At 58.3% G+C, this 26,630-nt stretch overlaps 1 protein-coding gene across 2 annotated transcripts in view; it reads left to right on the forward strand.

Moving 5' to 3' along the window:
* Positions 1 to 1,678: 1,678 nt before the first annotated feature.
* KIF17 (kinesin family member 17) overlaps positions 1,679 to 26,630 on the forward strand; it is a 29,689-nt gene continuing 4,737 nt past the window's right edge. Inside the window, exons 1-12 of one of the 2 annotated variants that reach the window (XM_059690911.1) lie at positions 1,679 to 1,961; positions 4,647 to 4,793; positions 6,517 to 6,618; positions 10,927 to 11,116; positions 12,888 to 13,340; positions 14,453 to 14,562; positions 17,203 to 17,350; positions 19,912 to 20,459; positions 21,759 to 21,839; positions 22,217 to 22,315; positions 22,838 to 23,025; positions 24,465 to 24,696. In XM_059690911.1, the coding sequence (XP_059546894.1) occupies positions 1,731 to 1,961; positions 4,647 to 4,793; positions 6,517 to 6,618; positions 10,927 to 11,116; positions 12,888 to 13,340; positions 14,453 to 14,562; positions 17,203 to 17,350; positions 19,912 to 20,459; positions 21,759 to 21,839; positions 22,217 to 22,315; positions 22,838 to 23,025; positions 24,465 to 24,696 (2,529 nt within the window). In that variant the 5' untranslated portion in view covers positions 1,679 to 1,730. The remainder of the gene's footprint in view (positions 1,962 to 4,646; positions 4,794 to 6,516; positions 6,619 to 10,926; positions 11,117 to 12,887; positions 13,341 to 14,452; positions 14,563 to 17,202; positions 17,351 to 19,911; positions 20,460 to 21,758; positions 21,840 to 22,216; positions 22,316 to 22,837; positions 23,026 to 24,464; positions 24,697 to 26,630) is intronic. The other variant, XM_059690910.1, reaches the window with a different exon arrangement.

Below are 26,630 nucleotides of genomic sequence, written 5' to 3' on the forward strand. Positions count from 1 at the left end.
TGTGCAGCCATCGCTCCCTGAACCCATCTCCCTGGGCAAAGCCCTGGTCCCTAGTGGGAGTACCCAGCCCTACATTTCCCTGGCAAGGAGAGGGGTTTGCTGACACAGGGCCCAGGATGAGAGCACTGGAGTCGCACATGTAACAGCTGGTAACTGGCCCAGCGTAGGCCAGAGCCTTGCCTCTGTGATGGATGTGTTTTGTGCAAATTATCCATGTGGATAAGGTGTCGGGTGCTCCCAAAGCACTTTAACATTCCTTTTCACAGCATTTATTGTTCACGTGGCACAAATAGGGCGAGGTTTTTGACCCATGTGTGCAAACACGTCAGTGTCTTAATCGTAGATCAGTTTTCTCTCTTTTCCAACCAGCACCACCTGGGTAGCCCAGTTCTCTTTACTGTATGTACTTGAAATAAAACGCATTTCTTCGGATTGTCCGGTACCGACTTTTCCTTTGAAAGGTGATGTCTCTGTTCAGTTTTCCTGTTTTGTTTTTGTTTGCCAACATACCTTCAGATGGTGCTGACCGGCAGAGCGACAGGTCTTGTTCTCAGAGGCAGAGGGTGTCCTGAAGGAATCGGATCAGTATTTTCAAATCCTCTCTCTCCTGCTTAAAGTCTTCAGTGGTTATTTCCTGTGGGAAAAAGACTCAAGTCCTGTGCTCTGGCATCTTGGGCTTTCCTTCTGCTCCTGCAGCACACCACAGGACCTTTGCACAGCCTGGACAGGTCTTGTCCTCCCTGCCTTTTGCCTGGTTAACTCAACCTTCGCATCTCAGCTCCTGTCACTCTGGGGAAGCCTGCGGGGGAGGGGTGCGGGTAGGGTCCCCATGTTGAACTGGTCCTTTAGTTTGTAATGACTAGTTCATTGATGGGGGTTTTGTATGTGGGAGATTTGTTTTTGATGTCAGTCTCCCCCACTCAGACTATGGGCGCCAGGAGGGCAGGGATTGGGCTGTCTCCCAGCGCCTACTAGATGCCTGGCAGGTAGCTGACTATTTCTGTGCAGAGTGGAGCCTAGAGGTGGCTGTTCTGGCTGGAGGGACGTGTGCTGAGCCGGGAGACAGGCCAGGCAGCCTCTACAGCTAAAAAGACCTTGGCTCTCAGAGTGTTTTGTTTATTCATTTGAGGCTTAGAAAAAACGAGGGCGGCGTTGGAAGGACGGTTTGCCTTGTTCCAGGGACTCTGAGTCAGGGATGTGAGAAAAAGTCCCGGTTGCCTGTCTCAGTAGGTCTCTGACCCCCGGGAGAGGCCCCTCCTCTTGTGTCTCAGCGGTGGCGTCAGGCCTGGCCTCCCCGCTTAGCTGGGCAACCTCGGGTCAATGGCTTCACCTCTGCACCGGGGCTGCATCAGAGAAGACAGCGGGCGGGACGGAGCGGGCAGGCCTCGAGCCGGGGCTACACCTGTCCACACTCCGGCGGCGAGTGCAGGCAGCGCGTGGTCGTTCCCGCTGGCCGCCACCTGTGACGCCACGTGCGTTGCTATGCAACCACGAACGCCGCGGTAGCCTGAGGGCAAGCGGGCGGCTGGGAGCTTGGGTCCTGCGGCGCCTGCAGCGCGGATCCCCCACTTCCCCTCCACGAGGACCCGCCCCCTGTGCCGGCCCTGCCCCCTGCGCCCGGCTCTCGCCGCGTCCCCCTCCAGGCGGCCAGGGGTCCCTGCCGGGCGGTTGTCTATCCTGACCGCGTAGTCCGGGTCGGCCCGCGCCCGGGGGAGCCCTGCCGGGGCGCCATGGCCTCGGAGTCGGTGAAGGTGGTGGTGCGCTGCCGCCCCATGAACCAGCGGGAGCGGGAGCTGAACTGCCAGCCCGTGGTGACGGTGGACTCGGCGCGCGGCCAGTGCTTCATCCAGAACCCCAGCGCCACCGACGAGCCGCCCAAGCAGTTCACCTTCGACGGCGCCTACTTCATGGACCACTTCACGGAGCAGATCTACAACGAGATCGCCTACCCGCTGGTGGAGGTGAGCGCGCCGGGAGGCCGCCTCCGAGGACCGGCTGGGCAGGACTTGGGCCGCCCTGAGGGGTCCCGAGGGACGGCACTGCCCCCAGGCCGCCGGAGGCCCCCTGGACACCAGCAGGTTGGTCTGAAGACCTCTGCGGGCAAGAGAGCAGGAACCCGCCCACCAGGTCTGTGCCCAGGTCTCCAGTGCGCCCAGTGCCGAGCCTGCCCGCATCCCCACCCCTGCAGCCCCTCTCCCACCTGAACTCCAGCCTGCCGGACCGCCTGCCCCCACCCTCGCCTGTGAGCTTCAGGGCTTCTCTAAACGCTCCAGCCACTTTCTCCAGCTTCCTTCTCCTTCTCCCTCCCCCTCCCCATCCCTCTGCTTTCTCCCCCTCAGCATTCAGAGCCCTCTCTTAATCCTATGCAGGAGGGAGGAGGATCTCACCAGTCCCTGCTTCTGCTCCTTTGAGCTTCACAGCGGGGAGGGGCACTCACATTTCACAGATGGGGAAACTGAGCTGGGAGGGAGGAGGTAGGCCAGGCCCCCACAGGGAGTCTGATAGAGGTGGGGCTGGATCTGCACCTGCTGTCCGCGGGGAAGGGCTCTTTCATTTCTACCAACATCTCCCCAGCTGCCAGTGCATCACTAGTTGAGATGGGACAGGTGGCTCCAGGTAAAGAGGGGACGTTTGGGAAATGCTTTGTACACGCTCCCTCGCTTGAAGAAACCACTATAGCTTCTTTAACCCAGTGTTTCCAAAATAGATGTGACCACGGAACCTTTTTTGTTTTGGACAGCAGGCCATTAAACATCCCCAGAACACCAGCTTTGGCTGCACCAAGATATCTTCCTCCAAGATAGTCAGAACCCTGGAGGGGCTGCAGTGTTCTGAAGCCCAGAGCGTCCCAGTGGTCAGGCCCTGCCCCAGGACGATGCCCAGAGGACGAGGGCCGCTTTCCCGGGGGGGGGGGGGGGGCGGGGAGGGGTGGCCCCAGGCTCTGGGGATGGCAGGCTGTTCCCCTCTGTCCTGGATTTCCAGGCTGAAGGGACCTGAGGGGTCATCTCGTCCAGTCTTCTCCCCATCAGGTCCTTGTCCTTGGATGTCCCCCCAGTGGGAGGGGCTCACTTTTCCCAAAGCCCCCCTTGGCTGCTTGGCTCCTAGAAGACCATCGTACACTGGAGCACATCTCAGTTCAGATGCGCGAGTGTCCCCGGTAAAAATGCAATGAAGCACACTGAACTGTGTTTAGTGGGAAAATATTTTACGCTGCTTCCATTTTTAAGAGTAAATTAACTAAAATAAAATAAATGCAGTATCTCATTTGCCCGAGGCATGTACTAGCGTGGCTGGTAGCTACCCCCCTGATGGTGCAGGGGTATTTATGTTTATGTGGACTCTGGTCTGGGTTTGGGTGACGTTGATACTCTGGGCGCTGCACCATGTTCCTGGGACTTCGTGTGCCCCTGGCTCTGAGGAGCCTGGCTGTGGCCCCGGTTGGGTGATGGGTCTGCACAGCCTCACCCCTCCTCAAGGGACCCGTGCCTGTGTGCAGCTTACCCAGTGGTCAGGGTTTCCTCAGACAAGGGAGAGGTGACAGTGTCCAGTTCTGCCCATGAAAATGAGGCCTCCCTCCAAGGAACTGTGAACGGTGGCCCGTCTTCCTTCCCCAGCAGTGCCCTGGGACCGGAGCCCCACGCAGTCTACGGGGCGGGCCTTTGCAGTGGAAGCAGGCACAGACCCACATGGGCCCTCAGGGTCCGGGAGCAGCTCTCTGGCCCAGGTTCTGACACTGGGTTCCCCCCTCCTCACACGAGGTTCTAGAATTTGTGTCCTTTTGTGCCAGGGCGGGGACTGGGTGTCCCCCTGATTCATTGCTCTGTCCCCTGCCAGAGCACGGTGCCTGGCACAGGGAAGGAATAAGTGCATCTGAATGAAGAATGACCTCAGGGTGCCACCCGCTTGCCCTGCCTTCCTTCTCAGCTTCTTCTTCCATCCCCCTCGCCCCAGCCTCCCTCCTCTCTGTCTTCGCTCAGCCTGTCCCCTCAGCCTGGAATGCCTTCCTCTTCTGTCACCTGTCAAAATCCAAGCCTCCCCTTCATTTCCCCAGTTCCACTTACCCAGGAGCCTGTGCCTGGATCTCCCCACACCGTCCTGTCCCCTCCCCCACACTCCCTCTCCTTGCCCAGGGCCTGAACTCCCCACATCACACTCGCCTCCACTTGCCTTGTTTGGGAGTCACTCCCCCACGATCCAGGCGGACATTTAGTGAGCACCTCTGTACCCCAGCACCCCCCTGCCAGTGCCTGCAGTACTTCTCAGGTAAACCTCACGCAGCCTTGGAGGAAGTGCTGTTCTGACCCTTCATTTCAGAGGAGGAAACAGAGGCTCAACGTGCCTGCGTACCAACAGGCCAGGGGCACACAGTCACTAGAGGGTGGAGCCCGATTTGAACCCAGGTGGCTAGCCTCCAGGGCACACGCTCTTAACCACACACAGGGACAGTCTCCTACCCCAGCAGGCACTGAGCTTGAGGACAGAGCTGTGCCTCATTCATGTCTACCTGCCCACCCCCAGCCCAGGGACATCCAGGTGGGAGGCCCAGGAGGGGTCCCGGGTCAGCCCCTCAGACCTGGCCCTGGCCCTGGCCCTCCGCCAGGCCGTGCTGGGCCTGCTGAGCACCGGGTTTTGGTCCTCCCACGCAGGGTGTCACCGAGGGCTACAACGGCACCATCTTTGCCTATGGCCAGACGGGCAGCGGGAAGTCCTTCACCATGCAGGGCCTGCCCAACCCACCCACCCAGAGAGGCATCATCCCCAGGGCCTTCGAGCACGTTTTTGAGAGTGTGCAGGTACGGGCCTGGGGGGGGGGGGGCAGGGGCAGGGGCAGGTGCAGGGGCAGGTACGGGCCTGGGGGGGGGGGCAGGGGCAGGGGCAGGGGCAGGGGCAGGGGCAGGGGCAGGGCAGGGGCAGGGGCAGGTGCAGGTACGGGCCTGGGGGGGGGGCGGGGGCAGGGGCAGGGGCAGGGGCAGGGGCAGGGGCAGGGCAGGGGCAGGGGCAGGTGCAGGTACGGGCCTGGGGGGGGGGCGGGGGCAGGGGCAGGGGCAGGGGCACGGGCAGGGGCAGGGCAGGGGCAGGGGCAGGTGCAGGTACGGGCCTGGGGGGGGGGCGGGGGCAGGGGCAGGGGCAGGGGCAGGGGCAGGGGCAGGGCAGGGGCAGGGGCAGGTGCAGGTACGGGCCTGGGGGGGGGGCGGGGGCAGGGGCAGGGGCAGGGGCACGGGCAGGGGCAGGGGCAGGGCAGGGGCAGGTACGGGCCTGGGGGGGGGGGCGGGGGCGGGGGCAGGGGCAGGGGCAGGGGCAGGGGCAGGGCTGGTGCCCGGGCCGCGGGGTCCCAGAGCACTTCTGACTCTGGGATGAATCAGAGCCTCTACAGCACGGATGAGCGGAGGCAGGCCCTGGTTTTCTGAATGTGATGGGAAAACTTAAAACAGACATGACACCTCGCATGTTTTTCTCTTGCCATTTTTGGATTTTTTAAAAAAATTGATTTTAGAGAGAAGGGAGAGGAATAGAGAGAAACATCAATGTGAGAGAGGAACATCCATTGACTGCCTCCTGCATGCCCCCTACTGGGGATCGAGCCCACAACCTGAGCACGTGTCCTTGACCAGGATCAAACCTGGGACCCTTCAGTCCACAGGCTGATATCTACTGAGCCAAACCGGCTAGAGCTAGCTTTCCATTCTATTGAGCAGTTGCTACAAACCAAGCCTTGTGCAAAGGCCTTTATTATCCCACTGAACCCCCACCCTGGCCCAGCAGTAACCATCATCCCCATTTTCAAGAATGGGAAGCTGAGACTTGGAGCCCCTAAGGGCTGGGTCAAAACCAGTCATCCCAGCCCTAGCTGGTTTGGCTCAGTGGATAGAGCGTCAGCCTGTGGACTGAAGGGTCCCAGGTTCGATTCTGGTCAAGGGCACATGCCCAGGTTACAGGCTCGATCCCCAGTAGGGAGTGTGCAGGAGGCAGAAGATCAATGATTCTTTCTCATGATTTGTTGATGTTTCTATCTCTCCCTCTCCCTTCATCTCTGGAATATTAAAAAAACAAAACAAAACAAAAAAACAGTCATCCCAGTGTGTGGGCTGCAGGTGAGAAGTTCAGGTGACATTTGTGGCAATGCACAGAGATTCCTGCATCTGGGGAATGGCAACGTGTGGACAGGGACCCTGGTCAGCTGCAGAGCCCACTGTACCTGCACCCGGGACTCAGCTGGTGAGAGGGCTGCCGGGGATCAGCCCAGGGCCAGTGCTTGGTCCAGGCCTTACCTGTGGCCTCAGTTTCTCTACCTGAACAATGGGGAGGCCTCTCCCATTTCTTTTCCTTTGAGGCCTGTAGAGAGAGCCTTAGACAACAGCAATATGAGAATGATGCGACGCTGTGAAGCCTGGCCTCCCCCATCCCCTCCCCGCCCCACATCGCCGTCATGTCTGGCTGCAGGGGCTCAGGTTGCAGGGCCAGGGGAGGCAGCAGGGGCTCAGGTGTCTGTCTTTGCTCTCTGCCCGCTCCCTGCAGTGTGCGGAGAACACCAAGTTCCTGGTCCGGGCCTCCTACCTGGAGATCTACAACGAAGATGTCCGTGACCTCCTGGGCGCTGACACCAAGCAGAAGCTGGAGGTGGGTGCCGACCTGGCACGGGCAGGTGGGGGCTGGTGGAGAGGGGAGGTTGGCATCAGGTGGTGGTGGGCCCTCAGAGTGCACACACAGGTGCTGGTTCAGACTACAGTGAGGGCTTGTGACCCACAAGGTGGTTGTGAGGTTCAAGAGGGTAACGAGGGCGCGCTGCTTAGCAGAGCTGGCGTATGGCAGGTGTTCCGTGTATGAGCCATGCCATTGCGATTCCCAGAAAGGAAGGTGGGTATGACTGGCGGCCGCGCAGTGGAAACCCAGGGAGGAGGAGTCAGGACAGTCATGTGTTTTGAACATGGTCCTCAGTCTCCTAAAAGGCGAGAACCGGAATGAAAGAACATTCTTTCCCAGCACGTGAAGCCAAATTAGATGCTTCGAGGGTTCTATCAAGATGACAGAACTGCCCTGGCCAGTTTGGCTCAGTGGATAGAGCATCGGTCCGAGGACTGAAGGGTCCCGGGTTCAATTCCGGTCAAGGGCACTTACCTTGGTTGCTGGCTGGATCCCAGGCTTTTGCAGGAGGCAACCAATGGGTGTATGTCTCTCCTCCGCCCTCCCACTCTCTCTAAAAATCAATGGGAAAGAATCCTCAGGTGAGGATTAACAACAACGACAAAAGGAACCTTGCAAGATGACAGAACTGATCCTCTGGGGAGCCGGCGAGGTCAGGCGACCCAGCAGGACTCTGCACAGTTGGTGGCCAGGCTTGATCGGCCCGCGAGCCTTGGGCCTTCGCTTTGGCGCGAGGCTTTGGTCATGTGTCCTCTCTGGGACTCTAACTCTGAGTGGGCCTGGGCAGGTCCAAGGAGGAGAGGCCAGTGTGGGGAGGTGCTGGTGGCTGCCCCCCAAGTCTGGTGCTTCTCCTCTGACCAAGCAGCCAATGGGGTCCCAAAGGCCCACCCCCAGCGTCGGGGATCAGGGGTCGTCCCACCTCCCTCAGAGGCAGAATGTCCGCGTTGGGGGAGTGCCGGTCGTTAATGAGCATCAGGCCTGGGAGGTTGCTATGGAGATTCCCATTTTTCAAGCGAGGAAACTGGGCTGGGAAAGAGGGTCACTCGGGTCCCTGCGTAGGAAGTGGCAGAGTCAGGGTGGGACATTTTCCATGACCCAAACGGCGTCAGTCTCCCCAGGCCACGTGCCTCGACAGCCATGGGCGAGCAGAACCCTCCGGACCCTGCCTGTCCCCTCGTGGCACAGGACACGGGAGCCACCCATGTGGGGCAGCGTGTTTCTCTGCTCGGCCCCAGAGCCTTCTACGTGCCTCCTGACCCCCCACTTGCCCTGGCTTCATTTCCGGGGCTGTGAGTTCCTCTCCAACGGGTGGCCACTCCATGGCCCCGCGGAAGTCAGACTGGGGAGCAGCTGTCTGGGTAAACTTGCTCGTACCTGTCACACCATGGAAACATCCCACGTATCTGAGCCGGAAGGACCCTGAGAGATCTAGTCAGCCTGTCCTGGTACAGATGAGGAAACCGAGTCCCAAGGAGAGGCAGGGCCTTGGCCCAGGTCTCAGCCAACTACTTGTTGTACCTGAACTTGTGGGATGTGTGTGGTCGGGTGCTTTCCTCCCAGTGTTTTGGGGTCAGTGATATAGGAAGCCCCTGGGGCAATAAGAAGCCAGGAATTAGGTTCTAGTGAGGGAGGGACATGTGATTCACTCGTTCAACAAAACCTTACTGGGTGCCGGGTGCCGGGTGCCAGGCCCCACGCCCCGCGCTGCAGCAGGTCCACACAGGCGTGCACTCCCTCCCTCCCTGCCAGTCCCCGTCCAGACCAGGACCCACCCAGCCCCTCCTTCTCCGCTCCTCCAAACACAGCAATGCGTTGCCCTTTCTGTGCAGGAGCTCCAGCCGCCCACCCGGAGTCTTTTACTGTCTTTTCTATCCTGGGCTCGAGCAGCTGAGTCACACCTCAGCCCCCAGACAGGGAAGTGGGGGAGAAGCAGCACAGGGAGTTGCTCCCACTGCTCAGCCCTGAAAGGCCTGCCCTGGGCCTGGGGCAGCAGGGGACCCTCCTCCCCTTTCTGGTACCCTGGCCCCTAGACAGGCCTGAGGGGCAAGGGCTGGCAGCTACATGCGCTTGCTCAGCTGGGCCAGGGGCCTCAGGCTTGGGGAGCCGGGCTCCTGGGGGGCCGCCAGGGACAGATGCGCTCCAGGACACTCCCCAGGGTGCTCTGAGCTTTGACCTGGAGCCTCGCAGAGAAGGCACAGAGGGGTCCTCATGTAACCTCACAACAGCCTTCGGAGGAGGTGCTGCTCGTGTCCTTTATCACAGACGGGAAACTGAGGCTCGGGTGCCTGGGTAAGAGCAGCCACAGGCACATCAGTAAGGGGTGGGGACCGGATACGAACACGGGTGGTCAGGCTCCACCGCACAGCGTGGGGCCGATCATTTTGGTAATTGGGTTATTAGATCAGCGAGGGCCAGCAAGAGATTTTGGGGAGGAGAGTTCTACCTCCTCCTCCCCAAACCATGAACTATCATGGAAACAACCCGGCCCTGGGCGGAGGAGTTCGGCCTTTGGGGCCCTCCGTCAGGACCTTTCCCCGTGGGAGTGTTTCCTGGCTCCAGATCTGTGGTCGACATATCCTGCCTGTGCGCCAGGCCCAGCCATGCCACATCCCAGCTGGTTGTCATGGTGACTGGGTAGCGCTGCAGCTGTGGAGCAGTTACCAAGGAGCAGGGCCCAGCTGGTGGCTGTCACTCAGCCCCTCCCCAGCTCTGTGGTGGGCGGGGCAGGAACATCAGGGGCCGGATGGGGGAGCCCGGGATCAGGAGGTGGGGGAACAAGCCTTCCTGGGTCTAAACACGGGGTGGGGTGACCCCTCCGGGAGGGGGTGCCTCCCTGCCCCCTTTTCTGCTCGTGAGAGACAGTGTCCTCATCCCGCCAAGTTCCCAGAGAACTTGTTATTAGCTCCATCGTCTTCTTAATCCTCCTAATAGTCAGGCAGAAATAGGATTTATTATCCTCATTCTACAGAGGAGGGACCGAGGCCAAGAGAGGCAAAGTGACGTCCCCAACTAGATGCAGGTTTCCATCCCAGGCCTATCTGACTCAATAGGAGCTGCCTTTTCCCTGAAGCCTTGAGCAGCCTCTCACTTAGACCTACTATGTGCCAGGCAGCCTTCTAGGTTCTTCCAGGGAGTGTGGCAGTGATCAAAAAAGGCTGCTCTCCGCGCTCAAGTGGGCGTGAAGGAAGCCACCAGGTGCTGCCTCGGCCTCCTGCTGGCTTCACGCAGGCTCTGTGTGCGGGGTCTCTCCCTTCTGTCCCATAGCCGCCTCCTAGGCCAAGGTCAGCCGGTGTCATTTCAAGCTGCAGTTACTGCAGGATGCCCCAGCCTCTCTCCAGGCCGCCCTTTTGGGTTCTTCCACTGTCTGTCACCCCATTGGCGGCCTGCACACCCTAATGGCTGTGTGACCTTCAGCAAGCCACTGCCCCCCTCTGTGCCTCGCTGTTTCTCCACACTCCGCAGGTCGGCAAGGCTGCGCTTGCCGCCACCCGAGGGCAGCAGGTCCCAATGCCCCCTGGGACCGTGAAGCTGCCCGCGGCAGACGGGCGACTTTTGTCCTAGTTCGCTCTGCTCTTGTCAGAGCGGTTTTGTTTCTTCTCACACTTGAGAAATATTGCGTTTCACAGCTCTGTGTCAGCAACAAAACAACCTGGCTGCCTGGATTGCCAGCAGGGAGCAGTCGGAGAAATTAATTTACTCACTGCCGTCGCGCGGAGAGCCACTTGAGCTGCGGGCCATCGGGGGTTCTGGCAGCAAATGGCACTTCGCCGTCAGGATCCAAGGCTGTGGGAACATTCCTGTTGCCTTGGCGCTGTGGCAGAGGGACACAGAGCCACGTGAATGGGGCAGAGGAGGAGCACTGAGAGCCCTGGGGTGACTCAGTGCCGGCCCTGGGAGCTAGTGCTCTCAGACTGAAAACCTCCTTCACAACCATAGCACTAGCAGCAGCAGGTAGGACGGTGGGGGACGCTTATGGGACACTTGCCATGTGCCAGGCACCGTGCCAAGCGTTGTATGGGCTTTAGTTTGCTGAATCCTCACCATCTCCCTAGGAGAGAGGTATCTCGTACCCATTTTACAGATGCGGAAACTGAGGCTTAGAGAGGTCCCATAAGTAAGAGGCAGGGGTGGGTTTGAGGCTGGCTCCACCTGCAACAAGCCCTCTGGCTAATAGGGTATTTGAGGTGCTAATCGCGTCTTCAGGAGGACAGAGGAGGTCTGAATGGGGCCCTTCCCTCCGGGGTCCCTGGCCCCACCTACTCTGACCCGTGCCTCCCGCCACAGCTGAAGGAGCACCCGGAGAAGGGAGTGTACGTGAAGGGGCTCTCCATGCACACGGTGCACAGCGTGGTCCAGTGCGAGCGCATCATGGAGAGGGGCTGGAAGAACCGCTCGGTCGGCTACACCCTGATGAACAAGGACTCCTCCCGCTCCCACTCCATCTTCACCATCAGCATCGAGATCTACGCTGTGGGTATGTGCAGCGGAGAGGGTGGAGGGGGCCGGGGACCTGAGCTCGAGTCGCCAAGACTCTTCACCTCTAAGCTCCCCCCCCCCCCCCCCACACACACACTGGGAAGGATGCTCAAACTGCTGGAGGGAGCACTGGGGCCCCTCCCGTGCTAGGACCCCTGCTTCCGGATGAACGGAGCATCAACAACAGTCATACTCCCTGCGGCTGCGCATGACTACCCGCCGTGCGCTCTGTGTGCGCGTCTGTGGCCGTGGGTGGGGCTGCCGGAAAGTGCGTTGCTCGTGGCCGCTTCCCGCCAGTCCTCCGCCCGGCGTGCGCAGTCTCCAGGCCTTCAGTCCAAGTAATGCCGTCGGGACCCCTCTGTGAACCAGACATCTGTTCGTAGACCTGTTCGCTCAGATTAGGTTCCTCGGGGTAGACCTGGAGCAGAGGGCATGCACCTGCCCAAGGCTCCGGCACTCCAAGTTCCTCCTTCCTGCTGCGGCCTTTTCTCTCCCCCCCCTTCCTCCTCCCCCTCCTCCTGTAATAGCCCAAAAAATCAAGCCCCTCCCGTGTCCAAGCCTCTCCTGAGCACCAGCTAAACCTTTTCTTTCTTTACTTCAGGTCCCTGTGTTTATGGGCAAAACTAGGCCAATTCTGGTTTGAACCAGCAGGAAACTAAGGAGGAAGGCCCTGCCCCCGCCCCCCACCCCCTCTTATCTCATGTGGAACCATGTATGGTGTCGTCTGCAGACAAAAAAGAATTATTAACAGTAGTAAGAGCAACAGCCACCGGTTAATGAGCGCTTGCGAAGTGCCAGGCACAGCCCTGAGCCCTCCCGCAGGTGCTGCTGGTGCAGGCCTCCCTCCCAGCACCCCCGGGGCCTTTGGTTCCCACTCCACAGAGAGGAAGGCTGAGGCTCGGGGGCAAGTGAAGTTTTCCCCCCAAGTTTCACAGCCACTGAGGGACGGAGTCAAGCTGGAACCCCCACGGGTCTGAGTCCTCAACGTCTGTGCTCCGAGCCCCTGCTGCAGACGGGAGGGCAGGCGGGGTCTGTTCCGCTGGCACAGCCGCCAGTCGCTGCGGAACTGGCTTGTCCTGGGAGGCTAGCGCTCTGCGCCCGGCCTGCAGGGACCCTGGAAAACGTGCTGTCGGTTTACTTCACGCCCCCCCAGCAGCCAGCGTGTGGGGAGCTCTGCTCTGTCTCATTGTGTGGAGAGAACTGAGGATCAGAGAGGCGCCTGGCTCTGCCGGGGTCACACAGCAAGTGGGATGGGAACAGGTCCGAGAGTCTCCAGAGCCGTGCTTCTGCCTTAAGAATACAACTCCCTGGTGACCCAGTCTCCCTCCCTCTCTCTCTCTCTCTCTCTCTCTCTCTCTCTCTCTCTCACACACACACACACACACATACACACACACACCTTTGGCCGCACAGGCATCTGTAGGAGCTGCTGTGATAGCCATAGACGTCTGCTGCTCTCAGAGAATAGTCTACCTCCCAGCCCCTGCTTCCTGGAGTCAGACAGCCCTGGGGGCTGATCCGGGCTCCACCCCTTAGCAGCTGTGGGCCTTGGGCAAGTTAAATGCCCTTTCCAAGCCTCAGTTTCCTCACCTGTAAGAGGGGCATAGTAAGAGCACCTCCTGCAGGGGGCTCCTGTGTGGCTGAAATGAGGCCCTCGGTGGGCGGGGAGCGCTCGGTGGGTGGGGTGCCTGATGGCTAACTGCCCTCATTAATGGGGGGCAGGGTCCCCACCAGAGGCCCTCACCTCTCCGCGCCGGGTCTGTCTGCAGATGAGCGTGGCAAGGACCACCTGCGGGCAGGCAAGCTGAACCTGGTGGACCTGGCGGGCAGCGAGCGGCAGTCCAAGACGGGTGCCACCGGGGATCGGCTCAAGGAGGCCACCAAGATCAACCTGTCGCTGTCCGCGCTGGGCAACGTCATCTCGGCCCTGGTGGACGGGCGCTGCAAGCACATCCCCTACCGCGACTCGAAGCTGACGCGGCTGCTGCAGGACTCCCTGGGCGGCAACACCAAGACGCTGATGGTGGCCTGCCTGTCGCCTGCCGACAACAACTACGACGAGACGCTCAGCACGCTGCGCTACGCCAACCGAGCCAAGAACATCAAGAACAAGCCGCACATCAACGAGGACCCCAAGGACGCCCTGCTGCGCGAGTACCAGGAGGAGATCAAGAAGCTCAAGGCGATCCTGGCCCAGCAGATGAGCCTCAGCAACCTGTCAGGTGGGCAGCTCGGACCAGGTGGCAGGAAGGGGCAGGGGACCCAGGAGAAAGGCTCCGGCCCTTGGTCTGCCTGCCTCCAGCTGAGCTGGAGAGACGGAGGCAACGTGCCATGTCCCCTCAGCTTCATGGAACCTGGCTTTGGATCAGTGAGGGAGAGCCCTGGGGAGTGACAGCGGAGGTGTCTGCTTGCTGATGCCCCCGGAAGAGGCCAGTGTGTCCATCCTGTCCCATCAGCTGGGAGGGGGGCTCTGTCGCCTGCTTTCCCCCCCCCCCCCATCTGTCCACTGCCTCTGAGGCAGCGGCGTCATGCTGTGCTGCTCAGCAGTGGGGTGACTCACTCCACCTCCAAACCCCACTCCCACTGGGCGCCTTGTGATGGCAGCGCTGGCGCAGGCATTGGCTGTCATCTGCTGGTAGAAGTCATACCTGGCAGGTCTGCAAGGTTCTTGCAGCTGCAGGACACCAAGGTTTCTTCTCATCTGGAAACCTCTGGGGAAGGGAGCACAGAGGAGCCTGAGTCCGTCTCTCCATTCATCCAGCTCCCCACCCACCTTCCTCTCTATCCATCCATTCATCTATCCATCCATCCATCCATCCATCCATCCCCCATCCATTCTCTCCACCCACCCCTTCTAGCCTACCATCCACACATCCACCCATTCATTCTCTCTATCCTGTCATCCACCCTTTTATCCATCTTTCCACCCACCCACCCACCCACCCATCCAAAGTTCTCTGAGCACCCCCTCCGTGTGGACCTGTGCTGGGCACTGGGGACACAGCGGTGAATCGGATCCAGGCTCTACCTCCTGGGGACCTCCTCTCCGGGGAGGGGGGGCTCCAGCAGACCATCATGTGGGGTGAGGTGAGTGAGCGTCGTCTGTTCTGTTCCCTGCCACACCCCCAGTGCCTACAGCAGGCGGTGCTCAAGAAATCTTTCTGAAATGACTGAGTAAATTAGCACTTTACATAGAGATGCGCTTCGAATAAGCTCAATACTCTGAAGTCCTTTAGAACTGGCATGTGGTTGTCTTTGCGGATTGCTGCTTAGTTCCTGCAAACGGTGTGCACCCGGGTCACAGCCCCTCATTTCTGTCCCCCTCCCCCCATAGCCCTGCTGTCCAACCAGGTGCTCCCAAACCCTGTCCAGACTGAGGAGAAGCCATCGTCCCCGCCTGCGATCCAGCATGACACGGAGGCTGAGAAGCAGCTGATCCGGGAGGTGAGACCGGGAGCAGGTGGGAGAGGGCGGGCAGGTGGGGCCGGCAGGCGACCACATCCAGAACGATGTCCTTTCACCCCCATCTCCTTGGGGTTGGCACAACAGCCTCCCTTTCGGGGTCACACAGCGGGCAGAGATCCTGGGGCCGTGACTTGCCCAAGGTCACACAGCTAAGGAGAGTCGGAGCTGGGGTTTGAACTCGGGTTCCGGACTCCAGAGTGGGAGAACAGGAAGGGGTGTGGGGGTGTCTGCAGGAGCCCCGTGTCTCCTCACAGCAGGCATGGGGGGCTGTGGGCTGGAGGAAGCCGAGAAGGCCTTCCTGGTAGTGGGAGTGGCCTGTGCAGAGGTGTGGAGGTCAGATGGAAGGAGTTGTTCCCACAGCAGGTGCCAAGAAGCCTGGGCTGAGAGCAGGCCAGCTGGGGTAGGCGGTGGGGAGCCCCCAGGTGCCCATTTGACTGGTGGATAAGTGGGGTGTTAGCCTCCCAGAAAAAGCTGTCACTTGGGTCCTCCTCCCACATGTGGGCTCCTAGGATCCCGGGAACGGCAGGGCAGGTAGCACCATGATTTGCAAATACGGAGCTGATCTCTGGGGTTGGGGGGTGGGGGGCACGTAACATGGCCGGCCCCCAACTCCAGGCTCTGTTAGCTTCCGGAGGTTCCTGCTAAAGGCACCTTCTGAGGCCCGAATGTGGTGGGTTTGGCACTTTTTCTTGGTGGAGAGCCCAGTGCCAGCAGGAACAGCTGCAGGGCCCGGGGCCTGGGGCCTGGACGTGTCTGTTGCTGGGCCTTTGCCACTCAACTATGACCTCAGGTGGGACCAGCCCTGAGGCCCTGGGAGCCTGGTCAGGCTGTGGGGGCCCGGGGCCCAGCCTTGGGGGGCAGACCAGGTAAGGCCTGGGGCCTCCTGTGGACCAGAGGCTGGGGAATGGACTGAGGGTCCCCGAGAGCTGCCCCGGGCAGGCAGAGGCCGTTACCGTTCAGGGAGAGGCCCAGCTGGACACCATCCTGGCCCCGTGAAGGTTTGGGAGCTCAGCGGCTCTGCCTGCCTTTTCCCTGCTGGGAGCTCCGGGGCAGGGCGAGGAGGCAGCCTTTCGCAATGCCGAGCCCAGGCCCACAGAGTGAGAGGTCACACTTTGGGGGCTCAGAGTGGGTCTGGAAGCACAGCAACAGGTGGCCATTGGTCACAAAACAGTGGGGGTGGGATGGAAGCTTCCTTCCCAAGGAGGACCCATTGGGTGGGCAGGCACCGCCCCCTAGTGGTCACCAGGGAGAAGAGACGCTGTGCAGGCTCCAGGGTCCATCGACCTGGGGAATGGGGGTGCCTGCCTCCGCCCCAGGGGGCAGCCCAGTGGAGGCTGCCCCAGAGGCCGCCACCACCAAGTCTGTTTCCTGACCCTAGAGTTTCTTCTGTGAGCCACACTGGGAGGAAGCGTGGAGGGGGTCTGTCCTCTTGCCCTCCCATTCCAGAACCAGTCAGGGCGCCCAGGATTAGGGAGGTGGCCCCTGCGTGCCGTGGAGAGGGTGCCGGGCCAGGGGATGACTCAGCCGTGAGCTGGAGGTGTGACTGTGGGCTTCAGTCTCCTAGGCTTATGGGGCAGGATTTGAGCTAGAAGATTCCTAGGGCCCATGCAGCTTTACAGTCTGCAGGTCCAGTTCTCACGGGCGCGGTGGCCTTGGGCAGGTTGCTGAAGCGCTCGGGCCTGTTTCTCCTCTCTGGAATGGGTGCAGTGGCAGCTTCCCTCTTGCAGGGCTCTCATTGCCGGGGTTTGCACTTGGCCCCCTTTGAATCACGGTTTTCTGAGCACCTTCTGGGCACGGGCACTGTAGCTGGAGGCGCACATGGGATCCAGGAAGAGTTTTACTGCTTTTAATATTGGAAGGAAGAGAGCAGGTTTTGTAAACTGCTGGGAGTGGTCTGGAACGGAGGGAGACGTCGGTGATGTCGGAGGGAGATGGGGATTGAAAGAGTGAAGTCCCCGGTGGGGTGGCTCAGTGTCCGATGGTTCATCCACTGTCACAAGAGAGGACGCAGAGCTTTGGGGCGGGCGGACCTGCAGGTGGATGGAAGGTGTGGGGCTGGGAAGGGAGGAAGTTCATGGCCAGAGGCTTCAGAGTTCCCTGTGAAGTGTGAGACAGGAAGTGGGCGGGGTACGGAGGACTAGAGGGAGGGGAGTGGGAGGACTGGGTTGAGGACCCTTTGGTTAAAACCTATCTGTTGATGCGAAGAGGTGTTCCTGATGTATTGCCGTGTGGGAAAAATAGACGACACACACACACATGCATTATTCACCCGTTAAACATGCACAGGGAGAAGTTGTAGTAGGGCCTTCACCAGCCATTCCAGCGTTGGGTGGGTAATTTTAATTCAGTTCTTTTGGCTTATTTGTTTTTGTTTTATTATTATTATTATTATTAGTTAAGGTATTACAAATGTGTCCTCATCCCCCCCATTAACCCCCAACCTCCCCCCCCCACACAAACTCATGCTCCCATCCCCCTGTTGTCCATGTTCTTTTGGCTTATTTGTATTTTCTGGATCACGGGGGGGGGCGGGGGGGCGGCATACTGAAAGCTGAAATGGTGATAAAGCGCTTGCCCTCCTGTGCTCCTCTCACACACACACCCCCTCCCGCCCCCCAGGAGTACGAGGAGCGCCTGGCCCAGCTGCGGGCCGACTATAAGGTGGAGCAGGAGTCCAGGGCCCGGCTGGAGGAGGACATCACTGCCATGCGCAACTCGTACGACGTGAAGCTGTCCACGCTGGAGGAGAGCCTGCGCAAGGAGACAGGTGCGCGCCTGCCCCGGCTCTGGGGGGAGACCGGGCTGCTTTCCGCCTCGTTTTACCTCCTGGCGTCTATAGAGCGCTCTGTACGCACCAGGGTTCGCTCTGTGTACTCCTCACAGCAGCCAGCGAGGTAGGTGCCACAGTGACTCTCATTTTGTAAATGAGGCAACTGAGGCACAGAGAGGGTAAGTCATACAGCAGGTAGAGTGGAGACAGGATTCGAACCCAGGCCGTCTGGCCCCAGAGCCAGTGTTCTCACCCACAGCACTGCTTGCGTGGTGCCTTGGCCACAGGCTGGGGCCCTCGCCCAAGGCCAACTGAGAGTTGTAACGTATCCCCCATGTGTCATGGATAAGTCCTCTTCTAGAGTTTCTGCATTTTTTACTGTCTCCTCTCATTTTTGAGTCCATCTGTTACCAAAGCAACCATATCCCATAATAAGCATTCAATCATTAGTAAGAACTTGAACCTTCTTGGAAGTTTTTGTGTGTGTGTGTGTGTGTGTGTGTGTGTGTATATATATAAAATCTCCATATATATATATATATCCCCGCGCACAAATCTGTGTGCCAGTAGCTCGCTGCTGCACTCCAGGAGCTCTCCGCCCACTGCCCCGCACTCCTGTAGCTCCCCCCGCCCCCCCATAGCTTGCTGCCCTGCCCCCTCCTGTAGCTCGCTGCCCCACCCTCCTGCTGATCATGATCCAGTCGTGATGCTGTCAGTTGTTATGCTTCATGGCGTAATGACAATTTACATATTACATCTTTATTATATAGGATACACACACACTAGAGGCCCAGTGTTCAAAATTCGTGCACTGGGGAGGGGGGGTCCTTCAGCCTGGCCTATGCCCTCTCACAGTCCAGGAGCCCTTGGGGGGGATTTCTGACTGCCTAAGCCAGCAGCCCGGCATCCTTAGCACCGCCGTGGAGGAGGTAGAGGCTCCTGCCACCACCACTGTGCTTGCCAGCCATGAGCCTGGCTTCTGGCTGAGCGGCGCTTCCCCTGTGGGAGCGCACTGACCACCAGGGGGCAACTCCTGCGTTGAGTGTCTGCCCCCTGGTGGTCACTGCATGTCATAGCAACTGTTTGGTCTATTTGCATATTAGCCTTTTATTATATAGGATATGTATGTATATGTATATATTATATATATTATTATTGATTTCAGAGAGGAAGGGAGAGGAAGAGAGAGAGAAACATCAATGATGAGAGAGAATCATTGATCGGCTGCCTCTTGGACACCCCACACTGGGGATCAAGCCCGTAATGCAGGCATGTGCCCTGACCAGGAATTGAACTGGTGACCTTTTGATCCCTGGGTCAGCGCTCAACTGCTGAGCCACACCCAGGTGGGCATTTTTGTCTTCTTTTTGACATTCTAGAACAGGGGTGGGCAAACTTTTTGACTTGAGGGCCACAATGGGTTCTTAAACTGGACCAGAGGGCCGGAACAAAAGCATGGATGGAGTGTTTGTGTGAACTAATATAAATTCAAAGTAAACATCATTACATAAAAGGGTACGGTCTTTTTTTTTTTTTTTAGTTTTATTCATTTCAAATGGGCCGTAGTTTGCCCACGGCTGTTCTAGAATGTTCCACTTCATCACTATCATCCAAACACCCGTGGTGCCAAGCAGCCCAGGCTTCCTCGTACTCACCCAAACATTGTAAAATCCATCTTGTAATGATGACGATATTGGACACATCATCAGTGCTGTTTATTGGGCATTGCTGTGTGCCAGGCCCTGGGTAGGTGCTCAGGGAGGAGGGACTCACTGGGTCCTCACGTTGCAAGTGTGCAAACTGAGGTTTGGACAGGTTCAGGCCACTGAGCTAGGGAGCGCCCGGGATGTCTCCGGGGAGCCAGGCATCAGCGGCAATGAAGCGGATGGGATGTAGGGGAGGTGGTCTAATGCCCATGGCTGGGAGCGCCAAGGAGGCCTGTGTGATCAGAGTCCGTCCAGGCTGGAAGGAGGATGCCACTCTCTGTGCACACCCAGAGGAAGCAGGAGGCAGGTTCTAGCATTTTCTGCCCCTCAGAGAGCTCCCTCCTGTCCAGTTTGAATGCTCTTCTCTGAGTGATTTTATTTGGTCTTAACACTCATTCACGGTGTTCATTTAACTGCCACAGGTCTAGCAGATCCATCCTGTGGACAAGAGCCTTGAGCTGGGCACTTCAGCGGGGACCCCTGGGGGATTTGGGGGTGAAATCTGCTGTTCATCAGCTCACATGGAGAGGCAGTAAGACCCACAGGCTTGCTTGTTAAAAGCAGTCCCAAGGCAGGTGGTGAGAGCCCAGCACTTAACAGCTGGGGAGGTCAGAGAATGGAGAAACCACGGGCTGGTCAGGGAAGGCTTCCCGGAAGAGGTGGAAGGAGACAGGGTTTGAGTTCTGCTGGCGGGGGAGAGGGCCGGGGCAGAGGTGGGAACCGATATCTGGGGGCGCCTGGGGGCTCTGACTCTTCAGGTGGTCTCTTGGAGATGGTGGGGTTGGACCAGCTTCCAGGGAAGGCCTCCTCATTCCAACCTTTAAGGCGCTAAGGGAAGGTCTCCCTCTGCAGAGGCCGTCCTGAAGGCAGAAGTCCTCTTCAACACTGAAGTCATGTCCAAGGCCGAGTTTGCCAACGTGTCTGAGTGCACACCTGCTTTCCAGTACGAGATGCCGGTGAAGCCCGAGACGCACTCCATCAGCGACCCTCCACCCAGCGAGGGCGTCTCCACGGCTGGGCTCCCTTCCCAGTGTGAGGACCTGCCCAGGGCGGGGACCTCCAAGTCCGAGAGTTCCTTGGGGTCTGATGAGTCGTCCACACTGGAAGGAACCTCCACGCCCGAGGCCTTCCTTGGGCTCCAGGAGCCCCCCACCCTGGAGCTCCCCTCTGTGCCCCAGGTGGAGGCGAAGAGCAAGGACTTCCTGGATGAGCTCAGCCAGGCGGCCCTGCTGGGGGAGGAGCCCTCCCTCCAGGAAGAGGAGCCACAGCTGGTGCCCCTGGAGCTGCTCCCCGGCCTGCATGACCCCTTTGCCGACATGGAAGCCAAGCTGGCCAGGCTTTCGTCCACCATGGCCCTGGCAGACGCATCCCAGACGGACATACCCAAGGTCCCCATGCAGGTAGCTGATGCCATGCAGGACGCCGGGCGGGAATTCAGCAGACAGATCTCAGCCGGGAGGTGGGGGTCACTGGGCGCACAGGGATGGACAGCTCCAGCTGCGGCTCTGACCCCACCATCTTGGTGGTGGCTCTGGCCTGTGGCCGGCTCAGGGCCTCCCGTTCAGGGGTCTGGGAAAGACAGGCTTTGTGTCACGCTCTGTAAATCGGTAGGAAAGTTGGGGTCAAAATACAAGGCTATGCCAGGAGGACACCTGCTCTGCTGATGAAGGGACACCAGCACGGGAGTTTGCCGAGTTGCCATGATTAGACTGAGCTTCCAGGCCTGAGAGAGCCGGGGGAGGCCTTGGTCCACCCTCATGCTCTTGCGGGGTCAGAGCAGCAGGCTGGGCTGGGTCTGCGGGGCTCCAGCTACCATTCAGGGACCCCCCGGGGATCCGGCCGTGCTGCTCCTCCTCCATCCTGCCGCTTTGTCAGTCCTCTCACTTTCCAACTCTCTTTTTTTATGTTGAAACTAGTGGCCCGGTGCACGAAATTCGTGCACATTGAAGAGGAATTAATTAGAAGAAATATTTTAATATTGCTGTTTGCCCTTTCTCTATAATAGTTTTTTGAATATTTTTATTGACTTCAGAGAGGAAGGGAGAGGGAGAGAGAGTTAGAAACATCAGTGATGAGAGGGAATCATTGACCGGCTTCCTCCTGCATGCCCCCTACTGGGGATCAAGTCGGCAACCTGGACATGTGCCCTTGACCAGAATTGAACCCGGGACCCTTTAGTATGCAGGCTGACACTCTATCCACTGAGCCAAACCAGCCAGGGTGAAATGTTTTCTTTTTTGTTTGTTTCTTTCCTTTCCTTGCCTCTTCTTTCCGTGGGTGTATGGGTGTGTGTGTGTGTGTGTGTGTGTGTGTGTGTGTGTAGAGCACAGGCCTTGAGTCAGACAGAAGTGGGTCCAGGTCCTGGCTGTGCCACTCACTTAGTTGTGTGACCTTGGGCAGTTGCTATCTGGGCCTCAGTTTCTTCATCTGTAAAATGGGGCTGATGGGTGCTTCGCAGGGCAGGTAACGCTCCTGGAACACAGCAGGTGCTCAGAGCACGCCCTGTCTCCGCTCTCCTGTTTCCTCTTTCTCTGTTCTCTCCTTTCATCTCATCGCTCTTGTTCCTGCCCCTTCTCTCCTCAGTGACAGTCAGGAGGTGGTGGTGGGGGTGGGGAGCTGCAGGGGAGGCCGGGGTAGGGCAGCAGAGGCTGACTCTGGCCCCACCATCCCTCCTTTTCCCCGACCCGCCCTCCTGCAAGCACCCCTCCCTGACAGATGTCCCTGAGCTCAGTGACTTCGGGGCTGAAGCTGAGGCAGAGGGCGGCCTCCTGCCCGAGACAGTGAGTACCCTGGGCCGGCTGGCTGTGCATGGGGAGGACTTCCAGGGGCCCGGTCCTTCCTGTGGCACTCCACTTGTCCCCTCCCTCTCTGGCCTCAATATTTTCATTCATAAAACAGGGACAACCACCCCAGCTCATCAGATGGCCCATTGCAAAGCCATACACAGCTGCAGGCGCTGTCAGGCCTCTTATTAACCGTTAACAAGAGGCCGCTGTTCAGCAGGGATTTTCCAGCTTTCCTCTGCCTGGAACCCTTGTCTAAGGCAGAGAGGCCAAGTGTGCGTGGAGGCGGCGCTGGGGTGCTATCAGGGACCCCGCTGAGGGCCAGGGGGCATTTTGAACACTGCTGCCCTCAGACCCGCCCTTTTCTGCTTAAGAAAGCACAGCAGGCCCCAGGGAACGAGAGGAAGGCTTTAAATCTACTCACATTTTTGGAGAGAGGAAGCTACCTGCCAACCTCTGGACCTGAGCACTGGGTAGGAGCTGGCAGATGGGTAGCCCAGGGGAGCCCTACTGTAAGGCGACACTGAGAGGGACCCAAGGAGGGACAAGGTGCCAGGGGAGAGCAAAGGCCAAAGTCCTGGGGCTGGAAAGGTCTTGACTTTCTCAGCAACAGAAAATGAAGCTGGAGAAACAGCAGGGTGGACAGGGTAGCAGGGTGGAGGCGGGAGTGGGCCCGGAGGGCCCGGCAGGCCACGGAAGAAACTGGATTTACTGCAGAGGCAGCGGGGACCCCTGAAGAGCTGTAACCAGGAAAGGGCTGTGGTCAATTTGTGCCCACAGAACCCGCCCTGGCTGCCTCGGGAAGCCTGGAGAGGGAGGGAGCGGGTGCTGGGGCAAGGGCAGCAGAGGGCCTCGGTGGCTGCATTTCTGTGTAACTGGTGTCCCTACGCCATGTGAGGGCCGCGATGCCCCGGGTGGGACGTGGGACGGAGGCCACCGTGAGCTGCTGTCGGGGGCTGCCTCCCCCCCTCCACTGAGGTTTCTCTGTTTCTCAGGAGGCTGACCTGGGCCAGGAAGGGGACAAAGACGAGGTGTTGGCAGCAGAGCCTGGCGGGGGGCCTGAGGCCGAGGTCCAGCCCCAGCTGGCCATGACGAGTTCGAGAAGGGACAGTGTGGGCGTAGAGGTGGCAGTGCTGACCGACGACCTGATGCCCATGGTGGACCAGCAGCAGGTGATCGCCCGGTAAGGGACCCCTCACGGGGCGGGAAGGAGCTACGCCTGGGTGTGGGGGTGCCCCTGGATTCTTCCTGACCCCCCACTGAGGCTGCACAGCCCCCCTCTGGCCCTGGAGCACGCCCCGACCTGCTGTGAGGGCGCGGCCTGCTCTGCTGCTGACCATCAGCTCTGGGAGGTGGGTGGTAGTTATGAGCCTGTGTCCCTGTGGAACAAGGCAACGTCTGAAACACTGAGTGGCGCTTTACTGGGCAGCGAGGAGTCCACATGAGCCTTGCCTCATGGCCACTTAAACCTGTTCTTTAAAGAGCAGAACGCGTCCTGGCCGGTTTGGCTCTCCCTCTCCCTTCCTCTCCGAAATCAATAAAATATATTTAAAAAAAAATAAATAAAGGGCAGAACTCTAAACAAATTTGAACATTTGGGATGTAAATATTTTAAAAATGTATTATACATGTCTCCGCCCAATCAAACATTGTGTGCTGGATGTATTTCTTTTGCATTTAAAAAATTGAGGTGTGATGGACAATTATGGAAGTTTCAGGCGTGCCACGTACTGATTCCATATCTGTGTACATGGCGAGAAGACTGCCACTGTGAGTCTAGGTAACATCCGGCCTTATACACAGTCACCACAACGTCTTACTTGTGATGAGGACTCATACAATTCGTTTTCTTTTTTAAAAAAAATATTTTTTATTGATTTTTACAGAGAGGAAGGGAGAGGGATAGAGAGTTTGAAACATCGATGAGAGAGAAACATCCATCAGCTGCCTCCTGCACACCCCCTACTGGGAACATGCCCGCAACCAAGGTACATGCCCTTGACCGGAATCGAACCTGGGACTCCTCAGTCCGCAGGCCGACGCTCTATCCACTGAGCCAAACCGGTTAGGGCATATTTTCTTAACAACTTTCAAATATGCAATACAGTGTGTTTAAGTCTAGTCTCTATGCTGTACGTGACATCCCCAGGACTTGTTTTATTACCGGAGGCCGGTGCCTTTTGACCACCTCCACCATTTGGCCAGCCCCACACCCCAGCCCTCCAGCGGATCTGTTCTGTGTCCAGGAGCTTGGCTGGCTGGTTCTGCTTCTGAGAGTCCACGTGCCAGTGGGAGCAGACGGATTGGTCTTTCTCTGACTGACCGACTGACTGCACTCAGCATGTGCCCGCGGGGCTGGGTGGGGATGATCCCAGCCAGGCAGTGCCCGTCACCAGGCTCCTGGGAGCACAGCGGAGCCTGGGAGGCGGGTGGCGGGTGGGTGAGATTCTCACCCTTCCTGTTGGGCACAGCCATGGCCGTGGTAGAGTCAGGTAGGTCCGGTAGGAACCTCGGTTCTGGCCCTGAACCTGTGGCCTCGCCTCTGGGAGCCTCAGTGGAGGCCTGCGGGAAGCGGGGCTGTTGGGAGCACTCAGTGACGCGTGCTTTCCTCTCCGCGGGCAGCCTGCAGCTGCTGGAGCAACAGGTGGTCGGCGGGGAGCAGGCCAAGAACAAGGACCTGAAGGAGAAGCACAAGCGACGGAAACGCTACGCGGACGAGCGCAGGAAGCAGCTGGTGGCCGCCCTGCAGAATTCGGACGAGGACAGCGGGGAGTGGGTGCTGCTCAACGTCTACGACTCCATCCAGGAGGAAGTGAGGGCCAAGAGCAAGCTGCTGGAGAAGATGCAGAGGAAGGTGAGGCCCGGGAGGCCCTGCCCCGCCCTGCGGCGTCCATCCACCCTGCACACGGCCTGTTAGTGGGAGCAGCCACAGGGCCAGGTGTGTGTCTGCTGTCCTGGGGCTTAATTAAAAATACACACACACACACACACATACATACAGTGGGGCCTTGACTTACGAGTGTCCGGACTAACGAGTTTTTTGAGATACCAGCTGTCTCTCGGCCAATTTTTTGCTTTGAGTTGACAGAGTAATTTGAGTTAACGAGCTCCTTAACGAGCTCGGTCTCAGAACGAATTAAATTCGTAAGTCGAGGCCCCACTGTACATACATACATACATACATACAGATGATTATATTTAATACATAGTTTGATACAACCAAAAAAATAATTTTTATTGATTTCAGAGAGAAGGGAGAGGGAGAGAGAGAGAAACATCAACGATGAGAGAGAAGCATCAGTCGGCTGCCTCCTGCACACCCACACTGGGGATCGAGCCCACAACCTGGGCATGGGCCCTTGACCAGGAATCGAACCATGACCTCCTGGTTCATAGGTCGACGCTCAACCACTGAGCCAGCCGGCCTGAGGCTCACTTTCCAGTGGGAGAGTGTGTGTGTGTAAGAAACAACAACAGAGAAACAAGCAACAGAGTCTGGGTGATGACACTGCAGATACCGGGACGGGCGGCGGCTTTATTTTCCCACTTTCACTGAAGTGCAGACATCCACGTCACAAATGCACAACTTAATCCACTGCCACAGGCCGAGTGCACCAGGACACCGGCCCCCTAGTGGACGTGAGCATTCACCCCAGGAGCTCCTGGGGCCACCTTCATGGGGACAGGAAGTTGTGAGGGAGGTGTGGCTTCTAAGTGGGGCCTGGAAGCTAAGAGGCAGCACCTGAAGGCAGAGGGTTCTGGGCCCAGAGGGGTCAGCGCTGGGAACAGGGAGCGGATCCAGGAACGAAGGAGGCAGCGTGGCCGTGGCTGAGCGCAGGGAGTGAGGCTGGGGCAGAGAATGAGGCCCCGCCTCTGCGCCAGTCACTTCTTCCTCCTCGGGTGGCGCGTCCTCTGCGTGGTCCGGGCCTCCTGGTGTCCCCTGGGCCACCTGTAGGTCCCCCCCTCCCCCCCCCGCCTCGCCCACCAACACTGGCAATCGAGGGTCTTGCCAAAGCAGGAAGGTGGTGACTTTTTCCTCTTTAAACCGCTTTCATTTTATATTTTCTTCGCTATTTTCATGCCTTTTCTTAGTACCTCTTGTTATGCTTTTCAGTCAAATTCATTCTTCCTTGGATATCTCATAACTTGGTTTACATATCTAAGTGTTTTTTATTTATTTATTTTTTTAAAATATATTTTATTGATTTTTTACAGAGAGGAAGGGAGAGGGATAGAGAGTCAGAAACATCGATGAGAGAGAAACATCAACCAGCTGCCTCCTGCACACCCCCCACTGGGGATGTGCCCGCAACCCAGGTACATGCCCTTGACCGGAATCGAACCTGGGATCCTTCAGTCCGCAGGCCGATGACGCTCTATCCACTGAGCCAAACCGGTTAAGGCTAAGTGTTTTCTAAATCCTCACCTAAGGATATGTTTATTGATTTTTATTTATTTTTTTTGAGAGAGGAAGGGAGAGAGTGGGGGAGGGAGAAGAGAGAGAGAGAGAGAGAGAGAGAGAGAGAGAGAGAGAGAGAGAGAAAGAAAGAAAGAAACAAACATCGATTGGTTGCCTCCTGTATGTGCCCTAACTGGGGATCAAGCCCGCGACCTTTTTGGTATATGGGCTAAGACTCCAACCAACTAAGCCACCCAGCCAGGGCGACATACCTAAATTTAAAATAAAAACCACACAAATTCTTCCTGGGTTTGGTGAATGTCCCATCTCACACTGTCTTCATTTTTGTCCATTTCCATGTTAAGTTTTGGACTTCTGACTTGAAGTCT

Source organism: Myotis daubentonii, chromosome 3 (genome assembly GCF_963259705.1).
Source record: "Myotis daubentonii chromosome 3, mMyoDau2.1, whole genome shotgun sequence".
Taxonomy (NCBI): Eukaryota; Metazoa; Chordata; class Mammalia; order Chiroptera; family Vespertilionidae; genus Myotis; species Myotis daubentonii.